The following is a 16,446-nucleotide window of genomic DNA, read 5'->3' on the forward strand; positions in this document are numbered from 1 at the left end:
TAATTATTGATCTAGTAGTCAATATTTATGAATTATTAAATTATTAAATAAAAATAGTATAATAATTCGTGGATTAATTATTTTGTACTGAAATATTGTGTGGATTATTATTTTTAGAATTTCTCCACCAGAGAAGTATTTAAGTAGGAAAATGTGAGATTTCTTCAGCAGTGAGCTAATAAACGGAAATATTGCAAGTTTTATCTCCTCCCGTTCCTAATTTTGACATTAGTAATTGTTGTGCATGATTTAATTTAAAATTTACAAGTTTATTATTTGAGCTTTATTCGCGATTATATTTAACTCGAAACACGTGTTCCCTCGTCCGAGACACCAGGTTAAAATGCCTTATTTATATTGACCCAATAAATTTATTTCCTAACGTGACTATCCCTATTGTTCAGGAAAATTTTTTTATTTCCTATTGATGGACATAAATTTCTATGTTCATCTAATTTATTTCAAAGTCTTGAATCGATTTATTTTCTGGATCAATTTTTTAATTTCTATCAAGTTTTGAAATAATAATTTATCAATTCATTAAACCCTTCCAAGTCCCATGATTGATAAATCGATTACTTATTCTACCTTTATTTTTTCACATATATATATATACTGGTCAACGTGGGGTTTGACCTCCAATTTTATATATATATATATTTATATATTTATATATATGATTAAAGTTCTATGGAGGAGTCCTCGGAGTCCATCTATATTTTGCAAATAATATATTTTTTTTAAACATGTTATCTTACAAACATGTTTCACAAATATCATTATTTCAATAAAATTATGCAAATATGATACATTTACAAGTACAATATATTTGTTGTGCAACATGACTATTTATGTTCTACAAACTAAAAGTATTTTGTAAAATAATATATTTTGTAATGTTATACTTGTAAAATGTATACAATGTGCAAGATTTTCAAAAAATAGTGGACAACATATAACTTAACTTTCTCTATATATATATGTATATGAGTGATATAACCATTATTTATGATCAAAATTATTTTATTTTATTTGCAGTTTTAACAGTCAAGAATGGGTTTGACTAGTACCGCTTACTAGTGTTTAGTCAATTGATATTTTATTTTTTAATAAATATTTATCATTGATCCAACCGTATAGATATAAATATATATATATATATATATATAAATATATACATATATATATATTAGTGGTATAACCAAAGTTTCACATCAAAATTATTTTATTTGGTTTGTCCTTTTAACATTCAAATATGAGCTTGATTAATACCATTGACTAGTGCTAAGTCCGATATTGATGTTTCGATTTTCATAAAAATATTTATCAATGTTTCGATTTTCATAAAAATATTTATAAATGATCCAACCGTATAGATGTCAAGATCTATATATAATAGTGATATGACAAAATTTTTAGAAAAAAATAAAATAAATTGGATCCTATTTTAACAATCAACCAGTGGTGACAAGTACATTTCACTACTAGAGAAAAGTCAATAGACATCACCCTTTTAACATCAGTGGTAGAAAAACCGATGTAAAAATTATGTTTAACATCAGTTATTTTCAACCCGATGTTAAAGATAAGTTTTTACATAATATTTTTAAATAACGGATTACTAATAGTATTTTTTTCAAAAATTTAACCGTATGTTTCACATCGGTTTTGTTTTAACTGATGATAAACACTAACTTTCACATCAGTCGTTTAAGGACCGTTGTGAAAGTTTGGTATTCGCATCGGTCCTTAACTAACCGATGGCTATGTTAAAATTTTAAAAAATAAAAAAATAGAAGGCCGGGAATAATTCCTCCTCTTTTGTACTTTGCCAAATATTTCCCCGTTTCCCACATATTTCCCCATTTCTTATTCTCTGTTTCCTCGCCGTTTTTTATCTCTTCTCACCAGACATACATCTCTGTCTCTCTCCCCCCCTCTTCTCTCTATCTCATCCCTTAACATCACTCCCTATTTGTTTCCATCGATGTTACCATCAATCAAGCCTTAATCGAGCAATCGAGTTTTAATATGTTTTACATACAACCCTAATCGAGCAAAATCAAGCCCTAATCAAGCTGTAATCGAGTCAATCGAGTCAACCAATAGAGCCCTGATTTGTAAGTATTTATCATATTTATTTTTCTTTTTTCTTTTTGTTTTTTAATTGAGCCCTAATTTATAAGTATTTTTCAGATCTTGTTTCTCATCTCCGTGTATCCGCTTCTCATCTCCTTCTCAGATTTTGTAAGTCTTCGATTACACTTTTCCTTTAATTAATTTTTTCATGTATTTTTTGATTATATTTTTTGAATGTTTAAGCATGGTTGTAGTACGATACATGAATGTATTTTACTACTATGTATTTTGAAGGGGTTAAGGTTAAAATTATACTTCATTTTTTAAGGGGTGTAGTGCGACTTTGTGTGTTTTACTCTTTTATGATATTGGAGATAAAGGTGAAAGATGGAAGTGGTCTAGGCTGGATGTGACACTTACACATTGGTGGAATGAAGCTTCACTTAGAGTTTCAGAAGCTCTTAGAGTGATTGCTACTGTTTTATACCAAGAAAGTTACTGTGAAATAATTTTACTAAAGCTTTGTGTTCTAATGATACATGTTTTCAGTGTGTCTTGTAGGGACGATTTAATTTCCAAGGGATTCAAACTATAGCTGTAAGGTACTTGGTGAATTAACATTTGAATGAATAGGATAACAATGTAGAACCTTTTTTTAATTCTATTACAGTTGCCCAAGTTTATTTAGCAGCCACATTTTTGTTGAAAATTTAATACATAGGATGCTATGTGGCGACCTATTTGTAATGAAGTGTTCAGTCCTGTAGGTTTGTGAACCATTAAACTTTTCGATAAACCACAACTAGTTTATTTATTAATCACTTGCTCACTAATAATGTATCGAGCTTAATTAATTTATGTTTACACGTCATGTACTTGGTGGACTTTTTCAATATGCCTGATAGTATCTTAAACTCTTATACACCACTTCTCTTGAGCAGAATATACTTGCATCACAATGCTAAATGCCTATAATTACATGTGTTAATTGCATTAGATAAAAGAGGCAACATCACCAACACCCGATCTCGTAAAAGAGGCAATACTAGCAATAACATGAGGAGCACCATTTCCCAATCGAAGCCGAGTAGTACCAGCTATAGTTGGAGAATGATTAAGAATTTTTGACAGATTTTGGACGGAAGGACACAAGTACTCAGAAGCTGTATTAGCAAGTAAATAAAACAAAAAAAAAAGCCAGAGGAGAAGAAGGGAATAGCCCAACACAGGGAACTACCCACAGCTGTAGTAAAAGATTTCAAGGCAGTTTATATAACCTTTGGGCTTGCATGATTTGTTTGATCTAATGTATACCAGAGCAACCATCATCTTGGACTAGGAGATTTGAAGATTGTGTGAGAACTGCACGTAGAGATGCACAAAAAGCCCGAGCCCGAAAATCTGGCTCGGCCCGATCCGGTCAAAGCCCGGTGAAGCACGGCCCGGTCAAAGCCCGACCCGGGCTTCGGGCCTCGACGGGCCCTATATTTTTAGGCAAGGCCCGGCCCGGTTAAAATTCTGGGCTTCGGCCTGGCTCGACCCGATTAAAAACCCGAAAAAGCCCGATTATAATCTGATTATTCTAATATATTTTCTTATATATTTATAAATTCACATTTACTATAAATATAAATAATACTTTAAACACATATATATTTACATATTTGTGATTAATAATATTATTTTTATACTTTGTTGCATAAATAATGACAGAAGATATAATAAGTACACTATATATATTTAAATATCATTGTTATCATAACAATGATAAACATATTGTTCTATAAACATGTTCATTTTTTTTCGAACTTAAATGTTTTCATAAAATATTCCATGTAAATTAATACATTTTTACTATGATCTATGTGCAATCTGCATGTGATGTTTAATTGGAAAAAGCATATAAGTTGGTAGTTAAATAAGAGGACAATAAGAAAATGAAGTATGTATTAGGGAAGAGGGGAAGTTTCATGGTATTGATGAGAGAAAAAATTAAAGTGCTAAAGTTAGGATTTAAAGCAGTCCATGGATTATGGAAAATAACTTAGTGTCCTTTGGGGAAGTATTAATTTTGATAGTATGTCAAATCTCAATCATGTTCATAGAATTATTGTACAATGAGACAAAGTAGATGAGGGAGGTGCAAAGGATTTAAAGGTGGCGTCAAAATCCAACTTGTATTTTTTGGCATTTGGCATTTTTAATTGCACTGAGACCTGGAGGTGTATTTTGTAGTATGGCAGAAAGTATGTGGTTGCATTAAGTCCTTGTTATATTAGCTAGCTTTTCTTTTTAACATGTACTAGTCAACTCTTTTTTATGAGCTCCTCTGTTAATAAGTAGCATCTATAGGTTTATCGTTTGATACAAATCAGAATATTTATTTCTTCATGGTTTTATTATTAAATATGACTTCTTTACGGCAGTGCAGTGGTGTAATTGGATTTTTGATCTGTTCAACTGAAGGCACACCTGTGGATTTTAGGAACCCTGCAAACCCCTACTACTAGTTCATATATTCCAGCAAGTTATTTTGCCTTGTGCATTATTCTTCAGTGGGAATATTTTAAATAGTAAACTATGCAGGGGCAGGACATTACTTTAAAACAGTTCTTTTAATCTTTTCCCGTTATTTTAGTCATCATAAATATCCAAATACACGTTGAAACATTAGTCTGATTTGCCCCTCCAAATTTTGCTCTGAAATGTCTAGTTTCAACATTCCTAGATGTCATGATTTGCAATACTAAAGGGGTGTTGGATTAATGTTTGCTATAAGTTTTATGCCTATGGGAGCTGGTACTTTGTGCCATATTTACCAGATTCAAAAACTCAGGTGTTAAACTTATTTTTAGTTGAACTAGTGGATATCCTATCCGGTGATGATATTCAGGTCCACACTTAAGCTTCCTCATAGTCACTGTGTTGTGTAAGTGCATATTCGGGTTAAAAGTTCTTTCTAATCTCCTCTACGAAGCATTTTATTTAAGCATTTTGGGCTAGCAAAGCTGCTGCACTCGGAAGAACTTGCTTCTTCGGGATCTACTTTAAAATCTACTTTAAACAACCCATTTAGACTAATAGTAACTCTTCATAACAGCTTTCATAATTTTTTTAATCAGTATATTATTCTTTTATCTCAATACATACATGACTATTTTACTAAATTTTGTAGGAAATTAATCTAAACTAGGTTGTTTATTTATTTCAATAAGTAGTCGTTATAGTCAGGTGTATATTCATTTGACTGGACTTAGTCATAGCAGTTGAGTCTTTGTAGGAGTGTAGTGGAATAAGAGGTGGTGTACTGGTGAGTTGCCCGATTTCTTAGTCACCATATTAGGATCAGTTGGTTTTCTTTTATTTAAGTTATTGTACCAGTTCTTAGAAAATCACTGGGAACTTAACTTTCTTTTCTGTGTTTTGATCAATACAAAAACGAGCTTGTCTCAATTGTGTTTGTGTGTACTTAGTTTCACATTTCTATATTTGGTATCAGAGCTCATACGACCCTGTGGATGCAAGTGAATGCCCAAGTTTATGCCCAAGACAACGAATATGGAGACACCAAAAACAAAAGAAACCACTATCGGAATTACCTGCCCAATGCTGACCAAGAGCAACTACATGGCATGGTCGATAAAGATGAAAGCTTATATGGATGCTCATGGTGTGTGGCTGGCTATCGAACCAAAAGACCCTAAGGTGCCTGTGGATGAGAAGACTGACAAAATAGCACTTGCTGCCATTTACCAAGGAATCCCTGAGGACATCCTGTTGTCAATTGCGGACAAAAAATCAGCCAAGGAGGTGTGGGAGGCGATCAAATTGTTGTGTTTTGGGGCTGATAGGGTGAAGCAGGCTAGAGCCCAGACGCTGAAATCGGAGTTTGAAACGTTGAGTATGAAAGAGTCGAAGAAGCTTGATGACTTTTGTATGAGATTGAAGGGATTGGTTACTAACTTGCGTGCGTTAGGAGAAACCATGGAGGAAAGTTATGTTGTTAAGAAGCTGCTTCGAGCAATCCCTCGAGATTCTGGCAAATTGCCTCAACAATTGAGCAATTTGGGAACGTTGAAAAGATGTCCATTGAAGAAACGATTGGATCTCTAAAAGCACACGAGGAAAGGCTTGGAGGTCAATCTAGTAACACTGATGGGCAACTCCTTCTCACTGAGGAGGAATGGGCGAAGAGGGAGGTTAGAGCTGAGAAACTACTACTCACGAGGGACGAGTGGTTGAAGAAAATGGGGAAAGGAAGTAGCAGTGATGGGTTCATGAAGGACAATATACGCAAGGTGCGAGATCGTAGCAGGGTCAGATGTTTTAATTGCCAACTGTTGGGACATTTTGCTTCAGAATGTCGAAGGGCAAAGAAGGAGAAGGAGCAAAAATCTGAGGTGAATTTAACACAAATTCATGATGACGAACCAGCACTTTTAATGGCTAAGTGTGAAGAAAGCAAGAGCAATATGGTACAACTCAACCAAACAGGAGTAATCCAACGACTGAGCATGAGTAACAAGGAACGTGAAGAAAGTGTGTGGTATTTAGATAACGGGGCAAGCAACCATATGACTGGGGAAAAGAAAAAATTCAAGGAGTTGGATGAGGGAGTTACTGGACAAGTCAGATTTGGTGACGGGTCAACTGTTGACATCAAGGGAAAGGGTACGATCTGTTTGAGGTGCAAAAATGGTGAAGAAAGATTGTTGAAGGATGTGTATTTCATACCCACCTTGTGCAACAATATAATTAGCTTGGGACAATTATCAGAGGATGGAAATAGAGTTGTGATATCTGGAGAGTATCTGTGGGTGTATGATGCTCATGGCAAACTGCTAATGAAGGTACAAAAATCTCTAAATAGGCTCTACAAAATAGTTATTTCTGAAGGTGCAGCAGAGTGTTTGCTGACCAAGACGGAGGAGACGACTAAGTTGTGGCACACACGACTTGGTCATGTCAATTACCAAGCTTTGATTCTCATGTCGAAAAAGGAAATGGCTCAGGATTTGCCAAATTTCTCACAACCAAATGAAGTGTGTAAGGGATGCCTGGTGTTTAAGCAGTCACGAAAACCATTTCCGTCACATTCACAATTTTCTGCTAGCAAAGCTCTGGAATTGATCCATGGAGATTTGTGTGGCCCAATTAATCCGCCTACAGCAGCTGGTAATAAGTACTTTCTACTACTAGTTGATGACTATACTCGTGTAATGTGGGTGTACATGTTGAAAACAAAGGATGAAGCCTTGGGTATGTTTAAGAAGTTTAAATTATTAGTTGAAAACGAAGTTGAGGAGAAGAAAATCAAGGTTCTACGGACGGATAGAGGGGGAGAATTTTGTTCAATGGCATTCAACAAATTTTTTGAAGAGATGGGCATCACAAGACACTTCACGACCCCGTATTCACCTCAACAAAACGGAGTTGTTGAGCGTCAAAATAGGACCGTAGTAGCTATGGGAAGAAGTTTGCTTAAGGAAACAGGGATGCCTTCGAAATTGTGGGGGGAAGCAATTAGGCATGCTGTATACATATTGAATCGCCTGCCAGCGAGAGCCCTCACAGGAATGACTCCGTACGAGGCGTGGTCAGGTAAAAAACCATGTCTTGATCATCTTCGTATTTTTGGCTGTATTGCGTACATGAAAGTCCCAAGTCAACATGTCAAGAAACTCGATGACAGAAGTAATATGTTGGTGTACCTCGGAAAAGAAGCAGGAACTAAAGCACATCGCTTGTTTGATCCTAAGTCTGGGGTTGTGTATGTGAGTCGGGATGTTGTTTTTGACGAAACCAAGAGTTGGACATGGAGTGCAGAAAATGAAGAGGAGACACAGACTGGAACAACATTCACGGTAACTGGCACATGTTTAGAGACTCATGAAAACAATGTGTCAAGTGGGAATTCTGATGACATCATCTCGAGTTCAGAAAGTGGAGATCAGATGTCTTCAACTGGGAGTGAGAGTCGATTCGAGGGTGATGCAGGGTACAGGTCTGAAGCTTCAAGTGTCAGCAGCGAACCAATGAGATACAAGAGTATAGGAGAGATTTATGATGACACAGAGGAGATTGGAATGGATGAAGAACTACTGTTGTTGGGAGTCGATGAACCACTTAATTACAGTCAGGCAACAAAGGAGAAGTCATGGAGAGTTGCTATGCAAAGTGAGATATAATCTATAGAAAGGAACAAGACTTGGCAACTAACAGAGCTTCCACCAGGTCACAAAGCAATAGGGTTGAAGTGGGTATATAAACTGAAACGAGACACCAGTGGGAAGATAATTAAATATAAGGCGAGACTTGTGGCGAAGGGTTATGTTCAGAAACATGGAGTAGATTTTGAGGAAGTATACGCACCAGTCACTAAATTGGAAACTGTTCGTTTGATTCTAGCCTTGGCAGCGAAGAACGAATGGGAAGTACATCATTTGGATGTGAAATCGGCATTTTTGAACGGCGAATTGCAAGAGGAGGTTTATGTAGTTCAACCTGAGGGATTTGAAAAAGAAGGGCAGGAGAACAAGGTGTATAAACTTTTGAAAGCTTTGTACGGATTACGTCAAGCCCCTCGGGCTTGGTATGCTCAGTTGAATAAGTGTCTTAAGAAGCTTGGATTCGTGAAGTGCCCCTACGAGCACGCCGTTTACACACGAAGAGTTGGTGCAGGAATTTTGATTGTGGGTGTGTATGTAGATGATTTGATTATCACAGGTTCGAGTATCTCATATATTTCAGATTTTAAGAAGCAAATGTTTAATGAGTTTGATATGAGCGATATGGGAAAATTATCATACTACTTAGGAATTGAGGTCAAGCAGGAAGTAGGGTACATCGAACTTAAATAGGAAGCATATGTGAAAAAGGTTATTGAAAATGCTGGCATGTCAGGTTGTAATCCAGTCAAGTATCCAATGGAGCCAAGGGTTCAGTTAACCAAGGACGAGGGTGGAAAGCTTGTCAATGCAACTCAGTTCAAGAGTATGATTGGTGGTTTGCGATATCTGGTGCACACAAGACAAGATATAGCATACTCAGTTGGGGTGCTCAGTAGGTATATGGAGAAGCCAACTACCCTTCATCTAGCTGCTGTAAAAAGAATTCTCCGGTATGTAAAAGGGATGCTTAATTACGGGCTGATATATCGAAAGGGTCAAGGAAATTATATGTTAGCTGGTTTTTCTGACAGCGATTTAGCTGGCAATGTTGATGACAGGAAGAGTACCGGAGGGATGGCTTTTTATCTCGATGAGAGCTTGGTTATATGGGTATCACAGAAACAGAGGTGCGTGGCATTATCTTCCTGTGAAGCCGAGTTCATGGCTGCCACAGCTGCAGCATGCCAATGTATTTGGTTGAATAAAGTTCTTAGTCAAATACTCGATGCTAAACCTGGACCAGTGGTAATTTACATCGATAACAAGTCAGCTATAGACCTCGCCAAGAATCCGGTTTTCCACGGGAGAAGCAAACATATTGATATTCGTTACCACTTTATTCGAGAATGTGTTGACAGGGGAGATATAATTATCAAGCATGTTTGCAGCAGTGAACAACGGGCTGACGTACTTACCAAGGCATTGCCCAAGTCTCAGTTTGAGAAGATGAGGCAGTTGCTGGGTATAAGGAATATGCAGAAATAGTTTAGATTAAAGGGGAGTCTGTAGGAAATTAATCTAAACTAGGTTGTTTATTTATTTCAATAAGTAGTCGTTATAGTCAGGTGTATATTCATTTGTCTGGACTTAGTCATAGCAGTTGAGTCTTTGTAGGAGTGTAGTGGAATAAGAGGTGGTGTACTGGTGAGTTGCCCGATTTCTTAGTCACCATATTAGGATCAGTTGGTTTTCTTTTATTTAAGTTATTGTACCAGTTCTTAGAAAATCACTGGGAACTTAACTTTCTTTTCTGTGTTTTGATCAATACAAAAACGAGCTTGTCTCAATTGTGTTTGTGTGTACTTAGTTTCATATTTCTATAAATTTGGCAGGATGAAGCCAATGTAAGATCAACACATGATGGTGGATTAAGGAAATCATGAGTAAATGGTGCCCTATTTCGGTATATACTAGCTGCAATAGGTTTGATAATTTAGTAGTTTTGGAAAATCATGTTTTTGATTTTCTTGCTGTATACTAAAATTCTTTGGATTGTTTTGGTAATTATAAATAATGTATTTGGATTTGTTTTGTAATGATAATTAGCGTTTTAGGTATTTAAATATGATAACATGTGTTGGTTTTTGGTTTTAGCATTTTTTTGTATGTATATTGTTAGACCATGTAAATATTTAACATTAGTGTTTATAATGTCCAAAATGTCTATTTACATTATAAACTTTTTTAAAAAAATAGATGTAAAAAGTTCAATCTCTACACCCACGAACACATCAATTTTAAATTAATCAAACATCAGTTTATAGCTTATGTCTATAAATGAGACATCGTCTAAAATTGATATCTATGTACATATTACACAACAGTGTTTTCAAGCAGCTGATATGTGGGCTGACTTTTGACAACAGTTTTCAACCGATGTGAAAAAGAAAATACATTTCTCTCCCTACGCCATAAGTGCACATAGGCAACCCCTACTATACAAGCGTTGCATTATGCGTCTTTTGCAACAGTAAAAGCGTACAATGACAACAACAGTTAGTTTTGGATAAAATGAAACCACATCACCACTGTGTCCTACGTGGCAAGTGACACATCATATTTTCACATCTGCAGTGGCCCTACTTTGACACATCAGCAAGGGATCCCATATTTGCCAAATCAGCAGTGGCCCCACTTTTGCCACGTCAAGAGTGGTCCCACAATATGTAATGCAACACTGATTTTAGTCATTTGCAACACCATTTTTATTCATATGTAACATCATTTTTAGTCTTATGCAACACCATATAGAGTCAAATGCAACACTTAAAAAATTAAAAAAATTGACATAGTTATTCTGCTTTTACATTATTCCTGCCAAACAAGGCATCCGACAATCAATACAACAAGCATCGAATGAAATTTAAAACTTACTAAAATATGAAAGTACCAAATTCTAACTTCAAAAGAACAAATGAGCATTTTTTTCTTTTCTTTTCTAAATAAGGTCACCTACTCATTTCAACTCTAGCCTTTCAACTCATTTTGACGTTGTAAAGCAGATAGTGTTTGTTTCCAGCCAGGTAGAGAACTGCTAGTCGATGTGATCCAGAGACAAAAATGCTTGTATTTGAGATGGCTTTAAACATCATTGGGAAAGGCATCCATGTAGATTTATGGTTCATTGTTGAGTTCGAACCAATATCTTTAGCAATTCCTGAAAGCAACCATTTTAGTAGACAATAATCAGATAGTCGAGTGAATACTGTCAAACAAAACAAAAATTTATAAGAAAAACCATGCTCCAGCTTAGGGCATTATAGGAAAACCTATACTGAGATAACATTGCACCTTATTCTGGTACAAATTAAATAAATAGTATGCATGGACATACATTTAATTGTAGGATCGAGACAAGCAACCAAAAAAATAAAATACTGACATGTTAGTCTTCTATCCAAAAAATTACTTTGCACATAATTTCAGCACATAATCTAAGACAACCATGCTCCTCTTTCACAATCATTATTGAGATTATCGATATTCTTTCCAGAGACATGAAATGGGACTTTCTCTGGCTTTTGAATTCGGATCCTTCATAAGTCATCCTTAATAGCCCAAAAGAGATTAGGAGATATATAAGAAAAACTGAAACATTTCATTAAAGAAAGGATGAGATAAGACCACAAGAAACACAACAAACTATTATCATGTCACAGCTGGTTAGAAGGTATCAAATTTAACTCTCTTAAATATTCACATATCACTTTTTTACATAGACAATAGAATAAATATATGCTTCACCTTTCGGATTCCATATTTTACTATTATAAAAGTTGACTTGAAATTTGGCTTTTAGTTCTAAAAACTGAAAAGTAAAGCTGAGAAGATTTTTGAAAAGAAGATTAACATAAGTAATTTTAAAGATTTTAGACACGAACAGAGGATAGCAAAGAACTAGATAAAAGTGGTAAGAGTATTCAAAGAGAATATAGCAAGATACATATATTACATTTCGAGCCAACTCTTAGCCAATATTTATATAAACCAACTTTGTGAATTATTTTTGAACATCCCTGTACAAGCTAGCTCTTTAGCACATTGCCACCATGATACACATTGCCCAACTACTTTAATTAGAAATTTCTCCTGAAAACTAAAACTCATCTCTACAATTTCTACTGCTAAACTACTTCTGAAAAGGAGCTTCAGAATGCTAACTTATAAAGCAGAAGTTGTTAATAGATAGAGTATAGACCATACAGAAAGTGATGAAGCAGAAGATCGAGACAGTGTAGACTATAGAAAGAAGAGGAATCCAATGAAACAAAGTCTAATAGTGCCAATTTCTCAAAGAGGAACTCAAATTTAGTCAGCAGGTCCCGGAGTTCGATATTAGATGAAGACGCATATGTATATGTATAAAAAGTCAGAAAAACATAATTGAATTGAACATGAAAATGTTACACTAAACAAAATGATTAATTCCGTAATAAAAGATTCATAATTCACTAAATAAAGTTCAGCATATAATCTTACTCCAGCAGATAGCAGGAACATCAAAAGATCTACTTGCGGTTCGGTGGGCGGCTTTGGCAGCAGAGACCCTAGATCCCCACTCGAGCAGCTCTTTGCTTGTATCATCTTCGTGACAAATCACTTCAATGAAGCAAAGACAATCTTTTTTCCCATTGTTGTCTCTATTGCTTCAACAAGATCTTCCTCACAGCGGACCTGAACAATTCAAGAAATGCCAGTGTCAACAATACTTTTTTTTAAAAATAAGCTTCACTGTTATAACTTGTAAGTAAATGATACATTATGTATTAGATTTTCTCGACTGAACTTAGTCGTCCAGTATTTGCCTTCACCATTGTGTATCGCATCAACCAGTGTAGTGTAGTTCCAGTTCTTGATTACATTGTGTGGTTCATCATGGATCTCAACTTCAATGGTATAACCACCGTTATCAGAAAAATGATTTGATTCTGACCACATCGCAACATTGTCGACACATCTTGAGCAGTAACCTGCAAGGGATATTGAATTTATTAATGTGAAATAAAGAAGGAATGATTCTGGTAAAAATGGTGGGATTTCCAACAGTTAACACCATATATAGTCCATTATTGGAAAAATACAGATAACTTGTGATGAGATACCTCAAAGCTTTCATCACCAATACAAGCAATTATTCGCTTATCCTTAGCAGCCTGTGCATACCCTAGAGTTGCTCCAACTGACCACCCAATGGATCCATACTGCATTTGGAAATCATACCTATATTATTGCACTTACATTAATACATGCAAACACATTATATACCTTATGAAATTATATTGAAAGGGATGCTCACCCGCATCCTTTTGGAAATTTCATCTTCTGGAAATTGAACAAAGAATCCCTTATCTCAGTAATTATATTGAAAGTCATGCGGAATTTGTTTAATTTTCTTGTTGCAGACTATCTCTTTACCAGGAGCCCTTTGTTAACAGACAACCATCATTAATGAGTCATTCATGCTTGTTTCATCATTTGCACATGACGTATTTCCACCTGAGGTTGATACATCAGTGTCCCTAAGTTGAGAGGGACATAGATCTTCTTGGTATGAATTGCTCCTAACTACCGCTTCTTCCAGCATCAGATGTTCACTAGAACTTTGGGTTGTAATTCCAGGACACCGAATTCTTCAAAAAAATCACACCAAAAACACAAAACGCACTATCCGGAAACTCCATACACCCTCCACTATGTTGCAATAAAATGAAAATTTTGTAGATAATGCAACGCTTTTCGTGCAACGCTAGATAAAAACTGTTGCCTATGCACAATTATGGCGTAGTGTCTACACCCACGAAGACATCGGTTTTGAACAAAATAGACATTAGTGAACTGATGTCTATTGACCTTTTTCTAGTAGTCAATTTAACCGGTATTTAGTTCCATATTGATGTTTCAACTTTTTAAAAAAAAATATTTATGAATGATTCAACCATAAAGATGTTACCATCTATAAATTTTAGTGATATGACAAAATTTTACTAAGAGCGTATGGTGAAATTTAGAATTAAGTTTAGTTAGACTTTATTTGTTAAAGTAATCAAGTTCAAATGATTAAAAATTCTTGAAATTTTGGGTTTAACATTTTTTTGTAACCATTTTAACATATGTACAGTTGGATCATTTTTATCTATTCCGAATAAGTGGACCTTTCACTACATCATAGATTGCTTTAAGCAACCCCATAACTGTGTCGCTATATATAGGACCAAAAAAATATTGCTAGAGACCCGAAAAGGGCTAGGGCAACAACAAAGCTATGTTGACTCGTAGCTAGTTAGTATAGATATCTATAGCAACATAAAAACTACTCTATTGCAACATATCAATCTCTATTACAATAGATCTCAATAATAATATATTTTAGACTATATAGTAACATACTTAGTGGGTTACAAAAGATCTTAAAATTTCTTTCAGAATTGTGGGGCTCATAGGGGGCCCACATGCGGGGCCTATCTGTAGGTCCCATATGGGGGACCTATATGTGGGGCCCACATATGGACTTAGTTATTTACCTATGGAAATACAACTGTAGCAACATCTTTTATCTTACAAAAGGTTAATTATTTACAACAGATTTAGTACCTACTGTAATATAGTTCCAGCCTAAAAAAAATTAAATACACATCTTGAATATTGTATTTCCCAAAATAAATACCAAGCAATTCCAAGGAATATTCATTCATACAACCAGTCATAGACATCAAATTCACTAGTACAAAATCAAACTTTTATGTCGCCTAATTTACGATACACAAAGAAGAATCTGACATATATAAGACTTCATACATCGGGTTTTTTAAAAAGGCGACATATATTAACCTTCTGAAAGTACCATTTATGTCGGTTCAGTAAACAACCAATGTATAAGGGTGACATACACGTCGTTTCTAAATTGGTCGATGTATAAAAACTCATTTTACGTCAGGTCTGGTTCACCATCGTATAAGATCATTACAAATACTCAGCATATACATCAATTTTTAGCACTCGATATATATGTGATTGTATATAAGTTGGTTGTCTCTAATCCGACGTAAAATAAATTTTTTAATTATTAAAAAAATAGTCTAATCGAAACTTAATAGTGGTCGGGCCAATTTTAGTTTATTCTTCCCAAAATCAAACTATGTCCATTATAACATCGCTCGATGGAAACATTGGTCCCGGAAACTATCACACCTCATTCATCTATCCGAGCAATTTCCTAACTTATATTTCTGGTATGAAGTATGTCAATACTAACGATTGAATATGTATACATAAATAGCCATGTAACAGATTTTTTCTTGTTATTTCCCATCACTTCTACCTAATTGGGTTTGTTAACTTCTTCGATCCTAGACCGTTGCATTCGTTGTTGGTAATCTCCCTCCCCCCTCTCTCTCACACCCTCTCTCCCTTCTTTCACTTTCCTGCTCCATGTTCTCTTTTTTTACCTTCCCATTCTCGTCCCTTGTTTTCCCGAATCTAATTATGTTACAAAAAAATATATTTAGGTGTTGATTAAAATTTGATATGTAATCTTTATTAATTTGACACACCATTTTTATATTTTATTATGAAACATAATCAGAGTAGAATTACTAATTATATGGTTTATTCTCTGGTCAATAGTGTGTCTGCTGCTGCAAATTCGGTTGCAAAGAATGTCAATCGTTTAAACATATGGCACACATTCGGTTTATGGGATTCTTCCTTTCGAGCATCTTTAACGTAATAATTTTCCGCCGTGTTAGTGATGAATTCACGTGATTGTGTAATGATTATTTGTTTCGTATGTTTGAGTGTTCTGTTTCATGTTAACTACTAGCATATTCGATGATATGAAATAAAGTATAATAAGGTATTTTTTTTAATATATTAACCAGTGGATCGATTAATGTACTTCTCTGCTCTTTTTTGTATCTAGATATTTAGTTAACAATTTTTTTGAATTTAACCATCTTTTTTGAAAGATTTAAATTACAAAAAAAGAAAATATATGGGTTCCAATATATATTGCACATATATGGGTTCGACTTGTTGGGGCTTTTAGTTTATATGCTATAATTTGCTCATCTTTTACATATACAATAACTTCAAATAAAAGTTCATTTTGAAACTAAAGTTAAAATTCTGCTCAAACAACATGTGTGGTACTTATTGTCAATATATTTATAATGACTGAATGATATGAATCTAAGAAAAC

General features: G+C 34.8%; 1 protein-coding gene and 1 pseudogene across 1 annotated transcript; one reads left to right on the top strand and one right to left on the bottom strand.

Moving 5' to 3' along the window:
• The first annotated feature begins 8,975 nt into the window (after positions 1–8,975).
• LOC141674351 (secreted RxLR effector protein 161-like) lies at positions 8,976–9,734 on the top strand. The gene has a single exon (XM_074481078.1). It carries the CDS (start codon positions 8,976–8,978, stop codon positions 9,732–9,734), a length of 759 nt encoding a protein of 252 aa, XP_074337179.1.
• Positions 9,735–12,757: 3,023 nt separating this feature from the next.
• On the bottom strand, positions 12,758–13,622 carry LOC141674352 (pyruvate decarboxylase 3-like; annotated as a pseudogene).
• Positions 13,623–16,446: the final 2,824 nt, after the last annotated feature.

This window comes from Apium graveolens, chromosome 7 (assembly GCF_009905375.1).
Source record: "Apium graveolens cultivar Ventura chromosome 7, ASM990537v1, whole genome shotgun sequence".
Classification (NCBI taxonomy): domain Eukaryota; kingdom Viridiplantae; phylum Streptophyta; class Magnoliopsida; order Apiales; family Apiaceae; genus Apium; species Apium graveolens.

Excerpts from the sequence above, each read along its gene's own strand:
- LOC141674351 (XM_074481078.1), top strand. The coding sequence starts at position 8,976 with ATGTCAGGTTGTAATCCAGTCAAGTATCCAATGGAGCCAAGGGTTCAG.